Source organism: Astyanax mexicanus, chromosome 5 (genome assembly GCF_023375975.1).
Source record: "Astyanax mexicanus isolate ESR-SI-001 chromosome 5, AstMex3_surface, whole genome shotgun sequence".
In the NCBI taxonomy this organism is placed as follows: Eukaryota; Metazoa; Chordata; class Actinopteri; order Characiformes; family Acestrorhamphidae; genus Astyanax; species Astyanax mexicanus.
In genome coordinates, this window is record NC_064412.1 from 10,690,049 (window position 1) to 10,714,745 (window position 24,697).

Below are 24,697 nucleotides of genomic sequence, written 5' to 3' on the forward strand. Positions count from 1 at the left end.
ATATTTGAAGTCACGGGCCACAAACAATAAAACAAATAATGAAATATACCACTTTAAATAATACATTTTCCTGATTACTTTCATTTACATACCATTTTTACTCTTTATCTATCTTTGACAGTGTTGTGTAAACTAAGATTTTTCAAATTGATGTTTCATTTCATGATGTCTCTTAATATTAAACTCCTTAATTACGGCAACTTTTAGACTATTTTGCCCTTTTTCTGCGCTACAACTGCGCACTCTCACCACTTTTAGACTCTTTGGCCCATTTTTTTGCGCTACAACTGCTCGCCCTCTCCGCTTTTAGACTCTTTGGCCCGGTTTTCTGTGCTACAACTGTGCACCCTCTCTTTGGCCCGTTTTTCTGTGTTAGAACTGAGCACTCTCACCGCTTTAAAAACGTGCTTAACAGCGGGCAAACTTTCATTCTATTTCTAAAATACCTCACGGGCCGCTCCAAAAAAGGAAATGGGCCGCAAATGACCCGCTGGCCATAATCTGGACACCCCAAATTACGACTTAATTAACCCTTTAGGCATTATTAAAAGTTTAGTTTTAGACTTTGTTTTATTTATAGCATACAAACGTTCGAATACCCATGGTCAAAATGTCTGTGATTGTGAATAGCAGTAAAACAAGACTTGCTGTGACCTGACATAAAGCTAAAGATGACACATTCTCATAATATTTGTATTATAAATGTAAAGATTTTTTATTATTTCCATATTTTACAGTTTTCAAAATTTAAATAAGGAAAACAGCCCTTTGTTAAGCTTAAAAATGAAAATGCTTTAATTTACCATATTTGACAGACTATAAGGCGCACCATATTATGAGGCACACTGTCATTGAACGCCTATTTTCATACATAAGTTGTGTCAGATTATAGGGCACATTTTAAGTGTTATTAGTAAGTAACAAGGGTGCCGTAAGTGTCTCTTCTAGCACTTAGCGCTAGTAAACGCCGCCCGAAGTAAGCTATGGCACTATCAGCTAACGGTTTGTTTCCCATAGCTTGTTTTAACACGGTATACTCACAGACTACAGTCTGATATACTCACCTCTGGACGGAGAAAAAGCTAGCGCTTAGCGTGCTTAGTGGCTAATGCTAATGCTGCTCAGTGCTGGAGAAACTTCACTGAAACTCCTGTATAATGCTGTACTTCAGCGGAGTGGCTTTACTGCTCCTTAATACCTGACGGGTAGAATTTATACATAAGACGTACCAGATTGATGATTTTTGGGAAAATAAAAGGATACTTGCACCTTATATTGCGAAAAAGGCTTCTAGTTCTGAGAGATTCCCTTGAGATATATTGACAGATTTTTGGGTTAGAGGACTGTAAGAGTCCTTTAAAGAAAATACTGGAGATAATGTTTACAATTATTCTGTTATGATGCTGCTATGGGAATATGGAAAACGAGCAATAAGATATTTTATATCTGTATATGTATTTAGAACATGGTGGCGCGTTACTGAGAAATTACTGTTAGTAGAAGGTGAGTGATAATCACTATAAATACTGCATCGACCCTCAATAACTCAATTCTCACAGACTTTTTTTTACACAATATTTATTATGGTGTTTTTGACAAAATAACAAAATGCACTAGTGGTACAATAATCTGCTGCATTACACCCATTTAACCCTTGTGTGGTGTTCATTTTTTTGTTGTTACTTGTATTTAATTCAGCAAAATTAAGCAATTTTACATTAAAATGCTTTACACATGCTTGCTTCACCTAAATTGCAAGTAATATAAACAGCTTACATGGTTAATATTTGCCCTTTATCTTTCTTATGTTACATTTCTAAAAAGTGCTACACTTTTTTTATTAGTTTTTAATAAAATGTAAAAGAAAATGATTTAAACTCAAAATATGAGTGGAAAATTTGTTTAGTTTCAAACTTACAAATGAAAATGTTTATTAGCCCTTGGCCAAACATACTGTATGTAGTATAAATGTGTGTGTGTGTGTGTGTGTGTGTGTGTGTGTGTGTGTGTGTGTGTGTGTGTGAGGGGGGGGGGGGTGTACAGTGTGTGTTTATCGAAAATGTGTTTGGGTATATGTTTTTCACAAAAAAATGAGCCAATGCCAATGAGTTTGAGTTACAGTAAAAATATATTTTTTGTATCATTTGATGAAAAATGAAAACGGGTCCCACAGACCCGAACACCACACAAGGGTTAAACTGGATAAAATGATTATTTCTATGAAACTTGCAGCTAGACAGTGTTTATTTAAGTACTGAATGTATTAACTATAAGACACACATTGATTATTAAGACACACCAAATTATTTACCATTTAATAAATAAGCCAAACCATACAAAAGCATTAGACAACTATTTTACAACTATTTTATTTTCCTTCAGAGTTCCTGCTTTGCAATTGTCATACTAAGAAATCATGCAATCATTTGTTTTAAGACAGAAATGGGGCCTATGCATTTCAAAAACAGAAAATACAGTTTTGTTAACATGGAGAATACACACTATATTTTTGTATAATTGATCATAGACATTGTCACACATTCTTAATGACAGCATATAGTGTTACATGACGTGTGCACCCATGAGTTGTTTAATTTCTAATTATAAAAATGTCTGAATCAGTTATATTATTTTCCAGTGTGACACGTAGTTCAATCTGAAATAATAAAAAAAAAAATCAAATTACAAGTCTGATTACAAATTATTTTTTTGTATTAAAAAAGACCATTTAAAACTAAGGTAACATTTTACTTGGATGGTCCACTTGATGGCCTCATTGATGCTCAACTGACATTCAACTAACATTCAACTGAATGTCTTTTATATGCAATTGAACTAAAAGTTAAAAGTAATTGATTCTCTATTGAATATAACCCACCATCCAACTCTAACCCAAACTCTAATCTTAACATTTTAGGACTGGGTGTAGGGTTAAATTTAAAATTTAGGTTAGGGTTAGGTTTAGGGTTAGATTTTAGGGTTGATTAAGGGTTAAGGTTAGGGTTAGGTTTCGGGTTAGATTTTAGGGTTGATTCATGTTTAAGGTTAGAGTTAGGTGTATGATTTGGTTCTAATTTAAATAATTTACATTCAACATAGGATTAAGTTGCCTTCTGTTTCTTGTCAAATTGACCCGTTTTAAAGTTTGAAAATATAAGAGAAAAAAATAGTTAAAAGTATTTTTTCATTATGAAACGTCTGCTGCTTGTCTTAATTAGTGTAATCAACATATAATATCAAAATGGTTCATCTCACATATTTGCAACCACCCCCTGCAAAAAACAAAAACTAAAACAAAATTGCAATGTTATGTTTTAATGTTATGTAAAAATATTGTGTTTTATATGTTGTTTTTTTTAAGTAATAAAGTAGTGAAACATAAAATAAAGTTTAAACATTTTTTTATAAAAAACAAGTGAATTATCCTAATTAAACCATTATCTGTTATAGGTAAGGAACACCATTGCGAAAATATTGAGAAAATGATTAGAAATGGAGTTAGTAATGTAATATTCACACTGCTTCATAGGATTTTTTATTTTTTTTTGGTTTCAGAAATCTTTTGTATAATTAAACATGCATCTGGTCAAACTGACCCAGGAACACTTTTCCTGTTCCTGACAAAAATAAAACATAACAATAGGGTTAATATACATTAAATTGAATGTTAGTTAAATGTCAGTTGAGCATCAATGAGGCTATACAATGGACCATCCACATATAGTGTTACCAAAACTAAAAGTTTTCTTACCTTTTACTTTAAGTTTTGTGGAGCACTCTGCTTTCCCAAAAGAGTTGACTGCCACCACTTTGTACTCGCCGCCGTCATCAGGCTGCACTCTGAGGATGTACATGGAGCAAACTCCGTGAGCGTTGGTGATGTAGTAATGCTTATTAGAGTTGATGCAGATGTTGTCGAGGTACCAGGACACGTAGGGTGTAGGGCAGCCGCGAACTGCACAAGTCATGAAGCATTGATAGCCCTTTGGTGGAGTATGAACTTTCAGAGGAACCAGAATGGAGGGTGGTCTCTCAAAGGTGATCATGGCGGGTAGAGACGTAAATGTTGAAGCTAGAAAAGCAGAAGGCAATGAGTCCAAAACAGAAATACTCATCACCAACCCACTAGACCTGTCACAATACTTACATTATCGACTTATCGTTCAATAAATGGACATGACCTCAATCATTTTAATAATCGTGATATCGTCCATTGTGTTTGCAGTTACAAAATGCACTTACATACAGTATATTGTGACTGTGGGTGTGAGTGCAGAAGCACAGAGAGACACAGGCAGTGAATGAACTCAAAACGTACCTTTTATTAGAAAAAATGGCCTCTATCGACACCCAAAACTAACTTAAAGAAACATAGTAATGGCCCAGTGCGGCTCTAGTCTCCTAACTTTAATGTCTCTTAGGTTCGTGTTGCCTTTATGCCGGTCCAATGCAGGCCAGCTGGGACAAACCGGGGCTGCACGTCATGGCGTGGTTCCCTTGCCTATAACCTACTTTGGTTGAAGCTGGAAACTTTTCGAGTTCTAAAATTAGGTGCATGAACAGGAATGGTAAGTTTGTCTTTTAAAGGGTGTAATTCCTTTGTTATGATATTATGTTATCATTATATTAGTGCCATTTAATGGTCTTAAAATGCCAACAATATTGTTTTTATCGCAATTATTTCTGGGATAATATCGTTTGCAAAAATTGTTATTGTGACAGGCCTACAATCAACACTTTTGGCAAGGTCAAGTGACCAGTTTTGCATCTCTATTCTTTCATTAATCCTCACCTTTGCTGTTGTTGACTCCCCATGTTGGTGATTCTGACGGCTCAGATAATCCCACGTCGTTCTTGGCGTAGACTTTGAAGTGGTACTCTTGCCCTGATTGGACATTGGTGGTGTAGGTTGTGCAGAAAAGCCGATCAGCTATTGGGCGCCATACACGGCAGCTGGAGTCATGTGCGGCAATCATGTAGTGCACTCGGTCATCAAGCTCCTCATCTGGGGACGGAGCCCAGGTGATGATGACCCTACCGTGGACCACCTGTTCCAGTGCCACTGGACCTGGTCTCTTGGGCTCATCTGATCATGAGGAGAATGGATAGTGGACAGATTGTAAATGTTTATCTTCAGTGTATAATGTGGAGAATGACCTACAAATTTGCCTACATTAAAATATACAAAATGTCTTGTTAATTTAGTAAGGTCTTTGCTTGTTTATGAAATGTCCTTCACAAGATTCTAATATTCTAAGCACTAATTGGCTTAAGCACCCCTAAAATTAATCCCAGCATCCCTAAACGTGAAAGCGTAAAGTTGTGTTTTTGGCTTAATCCCATTTCACCCATTGTTATGGTCCATTCCTTAATTTCTCTGTGAAGGGGAGCTGAAAATTATTTAGATTAGCTTTTATTTAATTTTTTGGTAGCTTTTTGTTGGAGTTCTTCAGCCCACGTCACGTGTTTTTACATACTTACGTCACGTACAGTCTTTAAAAGAGGGTCCGGTTCAGTTTTACTGAACGCGAGCGGCTAGTGGAGCAGTGGAGACTTCAGAAGGGGAAACCTCAATAGCTCATTCACCCACAGCAAAAGCATAGAACAGAGAAGTAAAGTTTCTGACTGAGCGTGCTCTCTCTCTTTTTCTGAACATAACCTGAAATTTGATTCATCTGCTCTGAAAGGAGGCCGCATCGCACCCACCCACCCACACCCGTTTAAAATGATTCTTCCACATTCTCGGTGCAATTACCCACTCTCACCAAATAGGGCCCTAAATCCCAAAACTTATGGACATCAGCTTTAATGAACCAATAAATCTAAATCATAATGGACCAACTATAATCCGTGTTATATAATGCATATTTTGTTGATGATTGCGAGGAAAACTATTACGATTAATTGGATGAAACCTGATCCCCCTACTGCTGGACAATGGTTACAAAAAGTCAAATATGTTTATATGATGGAGCACATGACTGCACAGCTACAACTAAAGCTTCCAAATTGTATAAGAAGGTGGACACCTGTTATTATGTACCTTAGTTAGATTGTATCAAAATTGTATATGTATCATAAAGGAATGTATGTAGGTATATAGGTGGATATGTAGGAATGTATGCAGGTATGTTTGTATATAGGTATGTATGTATGTTTTGTAGGTATGTATAGGTAAACATGTATCAATACGTAGATATGAATGAAGAGAAGGTAAAGATGGATATATTTCTTTGATTCTATTTGTATATAATATGTGTTAAGTGAAGCCCAATCTCAATGAGATTTTGTTACACAATGTTAATTTCCTGTCAATGTGTGTTAATGGCAATGAAGTTAAAAAAAATAAAATAATGGACCAACTATTTGATTTATGGAAATATATTTATATATATAGGATTACGTTACCTGTTACTCTAACCTCTATGTCAAAACTCGTCTTCCCGCTGGAGTTTTTTGCCACGATGGTGTAGATGCCCGAGTCTGAGCGCTGTGAGCTGGGTATGATGAGCATTGATGAGCCCTCAATGTTGACGATGTTGAACCATGAAGAGACAGGTTCATTATCCTTCAGCCACTGGATTTCTGGTGGTGGGGAAGCCTGTAACCCAATATAGTGGAAGGGTATTTTCTGTATAATGTCATGTGTTTATGGCTACATGGAGTGAAAGAACAAGGGAATTGGGATAAGTATATTACCTCATAATCAATTTTTATTCTGGCAGAGTTTCCTGCTCTTACAACCATGAAGTCTTGGGGATCTTTGAAATGTGGTTTTACTGAGAAAAAAAAACAACAGAGAAATAACAGAAATACAATTAAAGTATTTGAAAATATTTTTATCTAATACCTTAAAATTTAGAACCAGATTTAGATGGAACCTTTCATCAGATATTTAGCACTTATGCCTGTTGTTTCTGCCACTTACAGTTGGGATTTTTAGCGCAGACCATCGATGAAGGTTGACTGGGTTCTCCAGCTCCAGAGGCGTTAATAGCTGACACTCTGAACTCGTATTCTGATCCTTCTGATACCTCCTTCACAGCATATTTCAGAGCTGAGAAAAAATATTTTAATTAAACCACTTCCTTTCATTCAATTAACTTATGTAAATGACAAAAAGTTCAGATAATAAAAAATATATATACCTTCAATTGGTTCATTAACTGAGTTTAAAGCAACCCATTGGTTTGTGTCTTTCTTGCGTTTCTCCAGCTGGTAACCCAGAATTTTTGTTCCTCCATCCTTCTCCGGAGGACTCCACTCCAGATTAATGCAGTTCTTAAATGCGCTAACCACCTTAGGAGCAGCTGGTTGGCCAGGATAGACTAAAACACATGAACAAGTATTAAATATCTTGGATTTATCTGAAAAAAAAATCCTAAATATATAATTCTTTAGCAGCTCATAAACATTGTAATTTTGAAAAAATAGCACACCACATGAAATTGAATGTCTTTTTGAACACCTTGTAATAGTTTTGAGAAATATAGCATATATATTTAAAATACATCACTGAAGAAATAACTTTTCCAACACAGGTTACATTTCTAGTGAGAAAAAAGTTAGGAAACTACATTTTATTAATATATAAAATGTGTACATTTAGAATTTCCTTTGGCATCAAACTGAGGCAAGTTGTAACATGACATTTATGATTTAATTTGCTTTACATTTGATTGTACATGCACACACACAATGAAATGAAATGAACAATGCTAAAAGCATGCATCTTATTTAAATCTCAGACATTAGTTTGGTTTGCTCTGTATTCCTAAAGTGAGTGTATCACCTTGGCGAGATCCAAACTGTAAGAGCTCTGCTTGTGCAGTAAATGATTCAGTGGGAAAACAGCTTTTCATGAAGCAGCAGCAGAGATGGCATTAGATCTGTAGTGATTATCTGGCTAATACAGTCATATGAAAAAGTTTGGGCACCCCTATTAATCGTAATAATTTTTAGTTCTAAATATTTGGGTGTTTGAAACAGCCATTTCAGTTTGATATATCTAATAACTGATGGACACAGTAATATAAAAGCCCAGAAGTGGCAGGCCAAGAAAAATATCAGAAAGGCAGAGAAGAAGAATGGTGAGAACAGTCAAGGACAATCCACAGACCACCTCCAAAGAGCTGCAGCATCATCTTGCTGCAGATGGTGTCACTGTGCATCGGTCAACAATACAGCGCACTTTACACAAGGAGAAGCTGTATGGGAGAGTGATGCAAAAGAAGCCATTTCTTATTATGCAAAATATATATTCTCATTATGCAAAAGCATACCTCAGGCGACTCTGTTTGTGGCGTGCTTGCAGAAATGGCTTCTTTCGCATCACTCTCCTATACAGCTTCTCCTTGTGCAAAGTGCGCTGTATTGTTGACCGATGCACAGTGACACCATCTGCAGCAAGATGATGCTGCAGCTCTTTGGAGGTGGTCTGTGGATTGTCCTTGACTGTTCTCACCATTCTTCTTCTCTGCCTTTCTGATATTTTTTCTTGGCCTTCCACTTCTGGGCTTAACAAGAACTGTCCCTGTGGTCTTCCATTTCCTTACTATGTTCCTCACAGTGGAAACTGACAGGTTAAATCTCTGAGACAACTTTTTGTATCCTTCCCCTAAACAACTATGTTCTTAGACAAAACTATGTTCTAAACAATCTTTGTTTTTAGATCATATCATATTTAGAACTAAAAATGATTAAGATTAATAGGGGTGCCCAAACTTTTTCATATGACTGTATATCAGGTTAAACTGCACCTGAACAGTTGTTGAACTCAAATATGTATATTTAAAAAAAATAGTATATTGAGGTCGGATCACGTTCTCACCGAAAACAAACTGCTCTGGAGTTTTTTTTTGTAACCGGACCAAAACCACCTCCTCTTACAGGTCTCAGTATGATGGTTTTGGTCGGCACTTGAGTGCAATTACTGTTTTTACACCAGACAAAATGAAGCAATAATAATGCTGGTGTGGAAACCTCCTAAGCATGAGCAATATGAGCAATATCTCTAAAGTCTCTTACTTAAAGTGCCAGCCATGATGCTGTCAGTCTCCAGTGGTTTACCAATCCCCTCATTATTCTCTGCATATATGCGGTAGGTGTATCTCTTGCCATGGGACACATTTCTGTCTCTGAAGGTCACTCGATCTCCTGAAACGTCCCCCATCTTTTTCCACAAACTTTGGCCTGCTTGCTGACGCTCAATAATGTAGTTGGTTACTGCTGAGCCACCGTCATCGCTCGGTGGCTTCCACTGGAGTTCAATTACAGAAGCAGTGCTTTCCAGCACCTCTACTGGACCTTTTGGTGCACCGGGCTTTCCTTTTAAACAAGAAATAAAAAAAACAACAACATAGAATTGCATAAAATATCAGTATTTTGTATAATTATGAGTCAATAGTACAATTAACCTTACTAAACTATACTGGTTCTAAATTAAAATCGTTCATTTTAAATTTTAATTTATGAAAATATTCCACTTACCTAGCACTATTAGTCTGGACAAAGCCTCAACAGTACCAAAAGTGTTTTTAAGCTGGATTTTAATTTCTCCCGCATCTGATTCCAGGCAGTCTTTTATTTGAAGGCGACTATAATTTGCTTCTTTCACCACTTTCACCCCACCACCATCCATCAGCTCAGAACCATCCTTAAACCACTTGATCTGCAAGGAATCCTGTGGCGGGAACACCATCTTAAAGGATGCGTTCTGGCCAGTCTTCACAACCACAGGTTTGGAGAACTTGTGCAATTCATCAGCATCAAATTCTGGAGCATCTGAAACATTCATCCAAACATTTATAGAAAAGACCAGCATGAATGATATTTTATATCAATGTCTTTATGATATAAGCACATTTATGATGATCTACAGCTCTGTAAAAAATGAGATCACTTAAAAATTGAGTTTCTTTGATTTTACCAAATTGAAAACCTCTGGAATATAATCAAGAGGAAGATGAATGATCACAAGCCATCAAAACAAACTGAACTGCTTGAATATTTGCACCAGGAGTGGCATGAAGTTTTCCAAAAGCAGTGTGTAAGACTGGTGGAGGAGAACATGCCAAGATGCATGAAAACTGTAATTAAAAAACAGGTTTATTCCACCAAATATTGATTTCTGAACTCTTAAAACTTAATGAATGTGAACTTGTTTTCTTTGCATTATTTTTTGTTGTTTCAGCCATTTCTCACTTTCTGCAAATAAATGCTCCAAATGACAATATTTATATTTGCAATTTGGAAGAAATGTTGTCCATAGTTTATAGAATAAAACAACAATATTAATTGTACTCAAACATAAACCTATAAATAGCAAAATCGAGCTGGTTCAGAAACTGAAGTGGTCTTTTATTTTTTTTTTCCAGAGCTGTAAGTAGTTTTGCATAATGGTTATAATACAGCAGTATTCATTATATCAGAAGGAATAATGTGAATAGGCTTGGATACCTCCAACTGTCAGCATCCCACTGGTTTTACAGTCACCTGCTGCAAACTCATATTGGCCTGAGTCAGAATCCTTGCAGCTTTGGATAGTCAGTTTATGTGTTCCACCATCCTTGGATATAGTTACTCCACCTTTAGAGGAAAGCTTTCAAAAATAGAGAGTAAAAAAAAGGAATCCTATATTGGAAGAGTTCAGAATATATATATTACATCATATATAAAAAAATATATATACAGAGCTTTACCTTTTCCCCATCTTTCGACCAATCTCCATCAACCTTACTATTGTTCAGTTTGCAGACCAGTTCTACTGGCTTTCCACGAACTGCATAAACATCCGACAGTCCGCTGGTCAGGTGCACTTTTCCATCTAGCAGGAGCACATAGGGGTTGCTATATTAGATAACTAATGGTATAGTAATTAAATTCATTTTTATTATATATTTTTTTATTATTTATTATTTTATATCATATCTACACTTAAGGTAGTTCTGATTTTGTTCTCAAGTTTTTTTTTGTATTTGTCAAATATTTAAATAACAAAATGAAATCTGAATTAATAATGTATGATGCATAGTTCATTCAAAAAGTGTTTTGCTAATTGTGTAGTCTAGGTACATTCTGTATGTGACAAATTTTCTGGTGGCAAGCAGATGAATTTTAACATGTAAAACTCTCTTTTATTTTGGATAGGGCTGTGCAAAATATAGTTCACGAAAATATTAATATACTTTTTCAGGCAATACAAAAGAATCCATATCATGCTAAAAACAGTATTCTGTCTTGAAATCTTTAAAATTTATTTTGAAATAGTTTTGCTATTTACTGTAAGACATTACGGGTGTTTTTGTGTAATTGTTTACTTTGCAGTTTATATCGTCGTTGTCCAATGAAAAACAAGTATTTCCATTTTTGTTGATTTTTAGTTTACTATGTAATCTGAACACACAAACTGTCCCTTACACTGTGTCAACATGTCATAATGAAAGGACCAATAGAAATTCTCCAAATATAATTATAATATAATTCTCTGAAATAAACTCTTTTTACATTGACTTCCTTTGAAATTGAATACGGTTTTATCTCTGTCCTGTAAAGTTGCTGTTTTGGAGATGTTGCTGTTTTTTTCCATTGGACAGCAATGATATGCATGCACTAAATATTATATTACATTATTTATTACATTTATTACATTTGTACGTACATATATTACATTTGTTACATTATTATTTACAAAAGAGTAAAAAAGTTTCTACTGAACATTTTAAACTGTTATACTTATACTCAATAAAAGTTTAACATTAAAATTGTTGTAATAGTGTGTTCTTAAAGTTAATAAAATAATCTTCAGTGTTTTGTCACATAGCCAAGGATATTATTATCGTAAAAATATAATAGTGTGAAATAATATTTGGGCCAGATCACCCACCCCACTTGTTTTAACAGGGTTATTAAAAATGAAAGCAGTGATCAGTGACTACACTGTAGCATCCCATCATCTTTAAATGGTGTGCTGTTTATGATCTTGTAGTGCCACACTGTGGTGATGTATGAATATGACAGGTTACAGTTGACTCATTATTAGCTTTGCTTTTGCTGTTATCTTCACCATTTTAGTTTTTAGCTTCTGCTGGATTAGTACATTTACAGTTTTACTCAAGGGTCACACATATTAATGTCTAAAGCATTAATTATTGAATTTTTTAGATGTTATTGGTCTCCATACAGCTGAAGACACATAAATCAATCTATTACAAACCTACCTGTGCCAGTGTCTGAGTCTCCAGACAACATGTCAGTACCTTTAGCAGCACCTGCAGTTTGTGCTGACAGTCCTGAAACATTTCCTACATAACCATAAAATTTACATCACACAGATGCAAACTGATGCAGTAACTTAATTTAAATGTAGTTGTTTTTGTCTGCTGTTAAGTGCACTGTCACGTTTCTCATAGTATCACTTTTTTAATATAATTTATTTCTAATTTTGTCATTTCCTCCCTTATTTGGATGGCCAGTTACCCAACCCACTCATATAAACTTCCCCTCTATCACTAAGAGCACTAGAAGAGTGAAGACTAGAACATGCCTCCGCCAGTATATATTGAGCCAGAGTTCCCAACTTTTCAAACAGAGAGAGCAATGCCAATTGTGCTCTCTCGGACTCCAAGATTCTTATTTTGTCTAAGCTCTTCAAAGTTTCTTAAATAATTAGTTTTTACACAATTTAAAAGGTCCCTTAGCTGACTACTTAGAATTAAACAATTTTTTTTCACCTTCAAAAAAACATTCATTCATGCATTGATTTTTCTCTCATGATCACTAATCAAAAGTTTAGACGCACCTTCTCATTCAGTGTTTTATTTTTTTTTTATTCAGGCTATGAAAAAACACAATGAATCATGTAGTAACTTAAGTGTTAAACCATCCAAAATACTCCAAAATATGTGAAGCATTTAGACTAGGGGTGTCCAAACTTTTTTTGTTGGGGGCAAGAAGGAGAAATATATTTGAAGTCACGGGCCACAGACTCTATAATAAAACAAATAATGAAATATACCACTTTAAATAATACATTTTCCTGATTACTTTTATTTACACACCATTTTACTTGACTTACTATCTTTATCTATCTTTGACAGTGTTGTGTAAACTAAGATTTTTCAAATTGATGTTTCATTTCATGATGTCTCTTAGTATTAAACTGCTTAATTACGGCAACTTTTAGACTCTTTGGCCTGTTTTTCTGCTCTACAACTGAGCACCCTCTCGGCTTTTAGACTCTTTGGCCCGTTTTTCTGGGCTACAACCAGTGTTGGGAGTAACTAACGCCGTTACTTTTTTTCAGTAACGAGTAATCTAACTAATTACTATGACTGTAACTATAACGCTGTTACCATTTCAGACACCCCGTTACTGCACGTTACTGCACGTTACGAAAACAATTTCGTTTTTTTTTTTTTTTAATTCGTTAGATTATATTTCTGTCAACATTTTGGGTTTATTTATTTATTTATTTATTTTTAATAATAATAGTAAATGCATAATTGATTTCCTTTTTTTTGACGGGCGAATAATAAAAAGTAACGCGATAGTTACTTTTACTGGTAACTAATTACTTTTATAGTGGAGTAACTCCGTTAGTAACTCAGTTACTTTTTTGGAGAAGTAACGAGTAACTATAACTAATTACTTTTTCAAAGTAACGTGCCCAACACTGGCTACAACTGAACACACTCCGCTTTTAGACTCTTTGGCCCGTTTTTCTGGGCTACAACTGAACACTCTCTCCGCTTTTAGACTATTTGCCCCTTTTTTTCTGCGCTAAAACTGTGCACTCTCTCCGCTTTTCGACTCGTTTGCCCATTTTTCTGCGCTACAACTGAGCACCCTCTCCGCTTTTAGACTCTTTGGCCCGTTTCTGACACCTAGCGTTCAAACTTTGAATCTCACATTATAAAAACCTGCTTAACAGCGGGCCAACTTTCATTCTATTTCTAAAATACCTCGCGGGGCGCTCCAAAAAAGGAAACGAGCCGCAAATGGCCCGCGGGCCGTAGTTTGGACACCCCTGATTTAGGTGCTCTTATCTGGGGAGCTGTTAACTAGCGGTTTCTGAGGCTTGTAACTCGGATGAACTTAAACTGTACAGCAGGGGTAGCTATTGCTCTGTCTTTCCTGGGGTGGTCCTGATAAGAGCCAGTTTCATCATAACATTTTTGATGGTCTTTGCGACTGTTCCAAGATGTGATAAGCCTTTTCTGAGCAAGAGGTTATACTTTGAGTTCGATTAGTAATTCAATGGTGGTTTTCTTCATAGTGTGGATGACTTTAGTATTAATCTACAATGCAGAACATTTAAGGTGTGTTCAAACTTTTGACTGGTACTGTTTTAAAAAAAACGTCATTATTGATCATTAATAATAATTACTTCACTTGTAAAAATAACTGTAAATACAGTTTCCTACCTGTGTCTCCAGTGTCCGCACTAAGTGGTCCATCATCTCCGCGCCCAGTGTGTCCAGAAGTGTCTCCAGTTTTCACCGTCCCTGCTCCAGAATGACCCCCAGAACTAGAACCAGAACTACAGACAGGTTTAGATCCAGATCCAGCACTGGAGCCGGATCCAGCGCTGGAGCCGGATCCAGATCCATATCCAGAGTTGCTACTAGCTCCTCCATCTCCTGCTCCTCCTCCTGCTGTGTCTGTATCTGCTGTGGCTGTTTTGGCCGCCTCAATCCTCTCTGCTCTCTCTTTCTCCAGCTTGGCCTGCTGATCTGCTGCAATCTTCCCCAGGTCCAGTCCTGATCCTCCAGCTTGTGTTGCTTTTCTGGATTTCTTTTTGCCATGCAGATTTGGGTCATTGTCAGCTTAGGCATAAAATAAGAAACATATTTCAATATTAAGGTTAACTTCTTTAAATACAAAATACAAAATACTCAACCATGTTAACTTGTAAATGTAAATGAATAGAAATTTAAATGGCCACTAAACCCCCTAATTTATGCTGACTCCACCCTCAGATCAAATTTGAAAAGAGCAAAAACTGGGTGATGTATGGGTTTAGAGGCGGAACAGGAGGGAGAGCTGATTGGCTAAGCTGCAGTAGCAGCACTGTGCCTCTGATAGAGGTGAAACGTAGATAGATGGTGGACTTCTTTCTATCGTTGCTTTGGAGAAACTGTTGAGAAATGCCCAGCCATGTGGGTTAATTACAGATTGTTCCAGTCAATGTTTTTTGATTAAACGCAAACTGCAGATGACAATGAAATGGTTCAAAACTGGGTTTACCTTTATTTTGGTTTTACTTAAATGAAAAACTAATTCACAAAGGGAAAAACACAATAGGGAGAAGAGGAAGTGGAAGTTACAACAGAGAGAAAATTGATTTTCAAAAAAACACATTGCCTGTAAATTTAAATTAATCGAGAGAGAAAAAAAAAAAAGATTTATCGCCCAGCTCTAATTGTAATATTTTTTTTGATAACTATTGTGATTTATTGGGTAAATACTCTGAAACCACACATAAAAGTTTGGACCCACATTGGACTTACATTTTATGACTTTAAGGGAACAACGGGTTTTATAAAACAGAAAGTCAAAACTATTAAAATTATTCATATTTGAGCTCACCTTCAACTAAAAGCCAGGCATTACAAGATTTGATTCCAGCCACGGCAGCATAGATGCCTTTATCCACCTGCATGCAGTCCTTCACCACAAGTCTGTGAACTAGTTTGTCCTCGGACACGGAAATCTCATACTTCTCTCCATTTTCCAGAGGAACATTCTTTCCCACCCACATGATTTTGGAGAAGGGGTTGGACAAAACACACTCAAATACAGCATCTTCCCTCTCCATGGCCTTAACCTCCTGAATCTTCACCAAGAAGTCCACCTGTGGAACTGAAATACATTAATTTAGTAGCAGTCTCATCCATGATGAACACAAAGAGCTCATTTTAGAAAGTTCACTTACTCTTAAATTCTGTGGAGAACATATTCACATCCTCAACGTCTATCTGATAAAGGCCGGCATCATCGGGTAGAAGGTCTCTGATGGAGAACACAAACTTCTTGCCCACTTGTTTCAGGCTGTGCTTTATTTCCATTTCCATTTCTCTGGAGCACTCAATCATCTCTCCGTCCTAAAGATTAAATTGCACTGCTCTTCAAAATGCTGAACATGTCTTGAAATACACTTTACACACTGGATTACTGCAGGAGTTATGAATAGTTTATTGCAGGAAAATATGTAAATGATATCTAAATGATAGGCGTGGTCTGTTTTAGACACTGGGTCTTTTACAAAAGGTCACGAAAGTCTTTCCTCTTCTGTAATAAAAGGTTCTAAGAGGCTCTTTTTAGGCAGTGTACCTCTTGGTGAGAGATCTTTGACTCCAATGATGTCCAATGATGCACCCCCTCTCAAGTTGTTTTGCTGAATTACCTGCCATCTTGGCTATTAGTAAGCTATCCACCATCTTCATTTGCAGTGGTGTCGTGAATGGAAAACCTCTACTGCTAGAGTTTAGTGATTGATACAGGTTCTGTTTGGGTCTGACAATGGTTAGGGTCAAAGATAGAGGTTTAAGATGAGCTCCATCTTGTCTTTGCTTTGTCATTGAGTGACACAATGCCCCTACTGCTGGTATGATAATCTGTGGAGCCATTCTCTTGTGACTTGTATAGTTACTATTATTATTATTATTATTATGGAAGGGCTTCCAACTGGCATTTATGAGCAGGTTCATGCTCACCCCACATACACCGAGATTTTCCCAGGGATATCTCAGCCACACTGCAACACTTCCTTGACCTGCTTGGTTTGTTGATCTATCAGTAATTGAGCATGTATGGGACTAGCTGGAATTCCAGCTTCAGCTATCTTTGAGTGTAGAGCAGGATCTACTCTGTAATTTCTCCCAATTTAGCTAGACAAATTGTCCCTCCCATTTAGCTGCTAGCCAGCTGTATATCCCCAATCACTGGTGATGCCACAAAACACATGCCTCCTCCAACACATGTGAAGTCAGACGCCGCCTCTTTTTGAACTGCTGCTGATGCAGCATTGCAGAGTAGCACGCTTGGAGAATAGCGCAGCAACTTTGTTCTGATACATCAGCTCACAGAGGGCTGAAGGCCAATTGTGCTCTCTCAGGGCTCTGGCAGCTGATGGCAGCAGTCTTAGTGTAATCATAGTGACAGTGCTTTAGACTGCTGGACCACTTGGCACCCCCAAACCCAGTCAACAACTTCATCTTAATGCATTCTTGTTTCGTCAGTGCGTGTTGTAACTTTAACAAAAGATGTGTAACTACCTATTCAACTTACCTTGTAGACAAAAACCTTGCTACAAGGATCTATAAGGTCCAGGTCAACTTCAAACGATGCTATGCCTTCACCTTTGACTTCAATGTGCTTCAAGTTAGAGATGCTTTTGACAAACTGGAGGAGGAAGATGACAAAGAAAATGAGGAATAGTATGCCAAGTTTTTTTTTAGGGCTATATATTGACAATAACTTGCTAATATAATATGCATCAATAAATGCATTGCATTCCAAAGGTGATATGTCCTATTTATAAAATCTGTGTAAAGAAAAAGTTTAAATTTGATCCAGTCAGAACAGTGGGATCTAATGGGAGTACTGCACTGCTCTACAGTGGGTGGGATTTAAACCCAACACAAAAAAAAATTAATGCCAAACAAAATACTCTTATACTATATTGAAATTATGTTGTTTGTTTGTTAGGCAAGTTCTTCATAAGGAAATATACGGAGATATACCTGGGCTTGCTCCTCCTCTCGTTCTTTTTTCATTTCGTTGAGTTTTTTCAGCATCCACCTGAAGTCAGTCACTCCATACTCAGCACAAATTCGCTCATAGTCTTTCTTATCAGCACTGAGCAAAATCTCCCAGAACTTTGGGTCGATCTCGCCCTCTTTTTTCTGTTCCGTCTTTGGACGCACTTTACTGTGTGGAAATGAAAGAAAATTGAGAACTGTGGAAGTAAAAGGAATTTTTGAATCATTAGATTTAAAGAAATTCAAAGTATCAATCTTATTTTTTGCTCTGTTTAACCTTTTCCTTTTTAGTGCCATCTTGAAGTCATTTGGATCACTTACTACACACACACAAAAAAAAAGAAAAGCAAAACATGAAAAAAAAGATCTCTCATTCTCATTCATCATACTGATCGTGAGAAAGTGATAGAGGACTCACGAACTGCTTTCTGGGCTTTGTCCTTTTTGTATCCCACTGAAATGCGTGGAGAATGACAAAACGTTACTGACCTGAGACTTATGGGTTGAAATTGGAATGTAAACACAGGCAAGACAGTTCTGTACCTTCAATGACGTTCAAAACAACAGTGACGGATGCCTTTCCAAACTCATTACTTGCAAAACATTTGTAGGTATCTGCTTGCTCTGGTGATACATTTGGCATCTAGAACACAGAAAAAGAGTCACTGAGGATTCTCTTTTGAACCTTTCTAAAAAATACTGAAGACAATATGTAGAAAATATCTGACTTTTTAAAGTAAAATATGTTTAACCTCAATTGTGTGTTCTCGAGAAACAGGATCAAACTTAGTTTGATATTTCTTTGGGTCGGAGACATCGCCATTATTTCTGGACCATGTGACAGTAGGGGCAGGATCACCTATGACAATAGCCTTGAAAATGGCTAGTTTGCCTGTTAGACAGAGAAAACAAAGCCACTGTGTTACTGAACTTACTGAATCATCTTAAGGCTTACACACTCTAAGAAAAGTAAGTACAGATTTGTACTTAAAAGAGTACAAAGCTTGTCGCTGGGGCTGTACCTTATATTGAGGCACAAAAAAGTACCTTTCAGTGAAAGTCCTTTTTTGTACCCATGGTTTTTGTGGCAGTAAAGATCATAAAGATTATAAACATTATCATCAACTAAATATGGCTCAAAAACTTGATGATACAAAATTGTCTGGCTTTCAAATAAAAAATGTGCAATTTAAATATATATTGTTCATTAGTACAAAGATACAGAATACTGAATGTACCATTTGGCTGGTTAAATGGTACAAATTTGTACTTATTGCTGTTAGAAATTACTTTGTACTTCAGAGGGAACAAATCTGACCCTGTAAAGACCAATATTGTACCTTTGAGGGTACAATTATAAAGAGTGTACCTTCGAGTACAAAAAAGTACTCATATCGTACCTCTGTTTTTTAGAGTGCACAGCAGTTTATATAGCAGGTAGAATTGGCCAAAATCTGTTGGCAAAACCATAATAAATATGATTTTTTTTTTTTAGTCTAATTTGGGCCACTTCAATATGTGGCAATTAAAATTCAATACAAATCCAATGCAACTCTGTATCTGAGTCTAAACAGCCAGATAAGAATTTCAACTTTTACTTCAAGGAGAAGGAAGAAACTAGACTAATATAACTAAATAGACTAAATAATAGCTTAACATAAATTCACTGTACATCATGTGTGTTGCGTCTTAAAGCAGGGCTTCCAGCTCGCCAGAATTAACTTCAATATATAGCATTAAAATGAAAGAATAATCTGTTTTAGAATTAATATATTAGGTTTAGCAGCGATGGTCATTCCAGCACACTGGTTCCATTAAACACAATATTTTGCTGCTCTATTCAGAAATGCTACAGCTTTCAGTGTAGAAACAAAATAATACAGACAGCCACTTTAAATTTTGAAGCCTTTTGTTGCAACCATTCTGTGTTTGTGTAACATGGTTAAAAGCGGTCACAGACCCTGGCTGCAGCTTTAATTGTAAATTAAAAAAAAGCTTAAAAAAAAGAGAATAATACAAACAATACAAGTGTACATGGACGAATAGTATGTGCCTGTTTTACCATGAGCTGGAATGCATTCTCTGCAAGAACCTCAGCTGTCAGACACTGAAATGGACTGATAACTTCTGTGATGAAACTGAAATGTAATATATCTCCAAATAAATCTCCAAAACAGCAACTTTACAGGAGAAAAAAAACCTTGTAAACTTTCAATGGAAGTCAATGTAAAAAGAGTTTATTTCAGGTCATTTTAAAGAGTTTCTATTGGTCCGTTAAATATTCAGTTAAATATCTGATATTGGTCATATTAAAAAGGGTATGAGCGAAAATATTGGCTTTGGTGTGAAAATCAAAACTGGCCCACTTTTGCCTGCTGTGTGAATGTGATTGTATCGTTATTTGCAAACAACTAGAAGAGGCTCACCTTCTTGAATGGTCAGAGCAATGGGTTTACGGGTGAAGTCTGGATGAGATTTCCCTTCTGGGATGTCTTCCACAAATTGGGTGATCATCACACCAGGCACTTTGGACTTCTTCTTAATGCCCGCTGAATTAAAAAAAAGCGAAGAGTTTTAATGAAACTGAGAAAAATAAAGTGGCATCCTGGGCATCCTGAATCCTGCGTGGATTTTACTTCTTTGTCTGGATCCTGGATATAAAAACTTGTACTGAAATTATTCATGAAGCAGAGTCAATAAAGCAAGACTTCTGTTTAAACGTTCAGTTACACCCTCTGCATGTAATCATAGTAGCGGGAGCTGAAGGGCACTTCATATTGCAGTAGTACTCTTGTTAAAAATCATGCATGCCCTTTTGGGATGAAGGGCAAAAGTGCAAATATTTTCTCAGATCAGATTTTTTCAGTTTATTTTGTGAAAGTCGGGGGAAAACAACAGAGGGCTTTGTTTGGTCAGGACCTGTTTGTAGTCAAGTAGTGCAAGCAGAGAATAAATAGCAGAATTGTCACATTTGTGCCACTTGTAGAATTTGTAGCACCACTAGAGTTAACTCTTATGTTGGTGAGTAGGAGGATTAGATGAATAGCATTTGTAAATAAATTAAAATTACCTTGGCCTACTGCAGTTGGATCCGACAGCTTTGATTTTTTCTTCCACATTTTGCTACCAGTAGTAAAACACAAATCTCAGGGTGTATCTGCAAACAAAGAATAAGTGGTTTATTTTCTATGATTAAACGTTTATCATGTGATTCAAATATAGTTTATCGTTTATATTCATATAGTGCAGCTGGACTAAACTCATTCTGCTGTTGTCCTCAATAAGAAGAGTTAAAAAACTCAGATCTATTAAACTTTTAACTATTCCTATTGGAGATGGGGGTCTATTGCTATTTTATCAGTTGCTTCTGAGTTTAATACAGTTACACTATATGGACAAACAGTATGCTTATCATACATATAGCTACATGTGTAAAGGCACACCAGTTCACTTTTATAACCACTGTCATTTGCATTGTGCAGTCTTTTACACTGTAGATTACTTATTGTTAACTGCACCATCCATCGCATGGTTATTGTTAATGTCTGTCTGTCTCTCTATGTGACTGTTTGTCTGTCTATCTGTCTCTCTGTGTGTGTATCTATCTGTCTGTCTATCTATCTGTCTCTATGTATCTGTCTGTCTTTTTCTCTCTATGTATCTGTCTAACAGCCTTTTTTTGTATCTGTCTATCTGTCTCTCTATGTATCTGTCTGTCTCTTTGTCTCTCTGTGACTGTCTGTCTATCTGTCCCTTTATGTATCTGTCTATTTGTCTCTCTTTTTATCCGTCTATCTGTCCCTCTATGTTTCTGTCTGTCTCTTTGCCTCTCTATGTATCTGTCTGTCTTTTATGTGAGTGTCTATCTGTTTCTTTATGTGTATCTGTCTGTCTATCTGTCTTTGTGTATCTGTCTGTCTATCTGTCCCTTTATGTATTTGTCTGTCTTTGTCTGTCCCTCTATGTATCTCACTGTCTGTTTATCTATCTGTCTGTCTCTCTTTCTCTCTATGTATCCGCCTCTCTGTCTACCTGTCTATCTATGTACCTGTCACACTGTTTATCTGTCTCTTTATGTCACTGTCTGTCTGTCTCTGTCCTTTTATGTATTTGTCTGCCTGTATATCTGTCTCTCTATGTATCTGACTGTCTGTCTCTTTGTCTCTTTATGTATTTATCTGTCTGTCTCTCTGTGTATCTGTCTGTCTCTCTGTATCTTTGTCTGTCTGTCTATATTGCCTAAATTTCCTTCGGGATAAATAAAGTATCTATCTATCTATCTATCTATCTATCTGTCTGTCTGTCTGTCTGTCTGTCTGTAGCACATTGGAACACCTCTAGGGGTCAGTAAGTACTCACATGTACATTGTTACATGTACTTTTAAGTTTAGCCAAAGCACTGCAGCATTAATACTTCATTTATACATAAATACATTTATATGTATGCCCAGAGATTATGTAGGAGAGCTACTTAATAAGTCTGTTTATTAGCAGTAATAACATGTAGTGCTGCAAAAACAGCTCTGATCCATTGAGCTATAGCCAGCATTAGCTTTTTCCACTATTTGTGCTACAGCAGCTCTTCTGTCAAATTGGACAAGGGGAGCTTTGGGAGCCCATGTCATTATCACCAGTTCACCAGTGCTCTTTCATTTGGCCACCTTTGGTAGGTGCTGACCACTGCACACCGCCAACAACCCACAAGACCTTCTGATTTGAAGATGTTCTGACTTAGTCTCAGATAGCTGTCACTGATTGGCCCTTGTAAAAGATGTTCAAATTCTAATAGGTGCACCAAAATTATTGTTCACTTGCTGCCTATTATACTACGCCTCTAATAGTGTCAGTGGATTTCATTGCTTGCTAGTGTTTGCTATATTGCTATAGACTAAAACCATCCCTAGCAGGATAATGGCAAAATAATGAAATTTTAATATGTTTTACACTTTAAATATTTAAAATATCCAGTAGTAAAATGGTACATTTGCCAGTTGTTGATGTCAGCCATAAGCATATAATTAGTATTCAGTGAATAAATAAAAATTCAGTCTTAAAAAGAGAAGAAATGAGAAATTAAACATTATACATTATACAGCTGGAAAAAAAAAAAAACTCATGTAAACTATAAATATATTTCCATTTTCCAGTTTTGAAGGGTTTTATTAATTTTCGTTTTTCTTAGCAGTGTACATTTCTAAGTAACACTTTATAATAACTTTCAATAACATATTTTTAACTAATGATCAGTAGATGTGCACAAAGCAGTAGTTCATCAGAATTTGAATATTAACATATGCTCACAGATGACACTTATTTATCAGCATGGATATTCATATTTAAATGTTATTAAAGCATTAGCTCATCAGAATTTAAACTTTAATAAATCACTTGTAAATACAAATTTTAACCTAGGCAAATGTTTATCAATTGCAGTTCATGTTGCAAATGCGTTTATTAGTATTTACAAATGTGATAGCAACTTTTTAGTTTCTTAAAATGTAAAAAATAACAGTTAATCATTAGTTAATGGTATATTAATAAAAGTTATTATAAAGTGTTACTCATTTCGATATTACATTTATATGTGTAACCTAATTTAACCTAATTCATATATAATGTTTATAACATTGTTATATACAGTGGGGGTGGGCTGTATGGCCCTAAAATAATATCAGGATATTTCATGATATTTTCATGATAACGATACTCTTGGCGATTTGACAAAACACTGAATTTAAAATAAATTTTAAAAAAATCAAGAATACACTACTGCAACAAAATGAAAATTAAATGTTATTATTGCATACAATATAATATGGCACACCCCTAACTGAGAAATTAAAAAATAAAATATTCTATTGTATTATTATTTTATTAGATTTGTAACAGAAGTCAATGATCCAAAATATCATGATACTAATAATGCACTCCAAATATCTCTGTATATCCAGGTTTAAGGTAAAATAACTTATACTGGACAGATATAATCTGTCTGTAGTAGATATAAAATGAGAAATGAGAACAGTGTGAATTTTTCATTTGCTAAAAACATATTTCAGGGTATAATATTGTTCAAAAATATATTCAATAATTTTGGTGATATTATTGCATACAATATGATATTGCACACCCCAATATACAGTATAATAAACTATATTACCAAAATACCTTTTTTATAATTTTCTAGGATTTCTCTAGTTTTTTTTTTATATTCAGTTTTAAATACTGACAGTACTTGTTACATTAGTTGATTAATAGTAGTTATATAAGTTAATAAGTAAATTTTCTTTATCCTGCTAGTATAATGAAATATGATAGCAGTAGGAGATATAACGTGAGGTTCAGTTCATTCTTGGACCAGAGTGTGAGCTACACTGCGCTGACCTTTTAAAGCTGGAACAGACTCTCCAGCCCTGACCTCAGCAGGGTCTCTAACCGAACATTTGTCTTGTTCTGTGCTAAGGGGAAGACAGCAAGTGTCACTCACACTTTGGCCACAGACTCTGAGCTAAGCCAATGCTGACATGCTGACATGTTTTCCGTAATCTACCAACTCGTTGAGGTCTCCACTAAATCTTAAAGTTGAAGAGAGGACAGGTATGAGAGTGTTTGAAACGTGGCCAGCAGTGAAGATATCTGAAGAGAGTAGTGCGCCTTAAATACATTAAAATGTACAGCTTAAGAGACTGAATGAGTTTTTCTGATTTTGCTATTTATAGGTGTATGTTTGAGTAAAATGAACATTTTGTCATTCTATAAACTACGAACATTTTTTAAAAATTCTCCAAAAAAAAAATTGTAATTTATAACATTTATAACAAGTTCAATATTTGGTGGAATAACCCTGGTTTTTAATCACAGTTTTTGTGCATCTTGGCATGTTCTCCTCCTCCAGTCTTACACACTGCTTTTGGATAACTTTATGCCACTCCTGG

The 24,697-nt window shown here is 35.8% G+C and overlaps 1 protein-coding gene across 1 annotated transcript; it reads right to left on the reverse strand.

Moving 5' to 3' along the window:
- Positions 1-1,607: 1,607 nt before the first annotated feature.
- Positions 1,608-20,922, reverse strand: LOC103031216 (immunoglobulin-like and fibronectin type III domain-containing protein 1). Its single transcript, XM_049479168.1, has 22 exons — positions 20,833-20,922; positions 20,189-20,311; positions 18,515-18,654; positions 18,306-18,405; positions 18,181-18,216; positions 18,040-18,082; positions 17,745-17,931; positions 17,290-17,403; positions 15,935-16,103; positions 15,589-15,861; positions 14,424-14,825; positions 10,701-10,825; positions 10,459-10,600; positions 9,490-9,783; positions 9,028-9,327; positions 7,149-7,328; positions 6,929-7,057; positions 6,700-6,779; positions 6,409-6,601; positions 4,793-5,086; positions 3,752-4,072; positions 1,608-2,656 (listed from the first exon to the last, which is right to left on the reverse strand). Exons 1-22 carry the CDS (start codon positions 20,879-20,881, stop codon positions 2,652-2,654), a joined length of 3,699 nt encoding a protein of 1,232 aa, XP_049335125.1. The 5' UTR covers positions 20,882-20,922; the 3' UTR covers positions 1,608-2,651.
- Positions 20,923-24,697: the final 3,775 nt, after the last annotated feature.

Bases quoted from the DNA above. Each gene is read 5' to 3' on its own strand.
- LOC103031216 (XM_049479168.1), bottom strand. From the start codon at position 20,881: ATGTGGAAGAAAAAATCAAAGCTGTCGGATCCAACTGCAGTAGGCCAA. The intron at 18,217-18,305 runs GTACAGAACTGT...CACGCATTTCAG, and splicing joins TGTTTTGAACGTCATTGAAG to TGGGATACAAAAAGGACAAA. The intron at 6,602-6,699 runs GTAATATACTTA...ATTGGGTTACAG, and splicing joins GAATAAAAATTGATTATGAG to GCTTCCCCACCACCAGAAAT.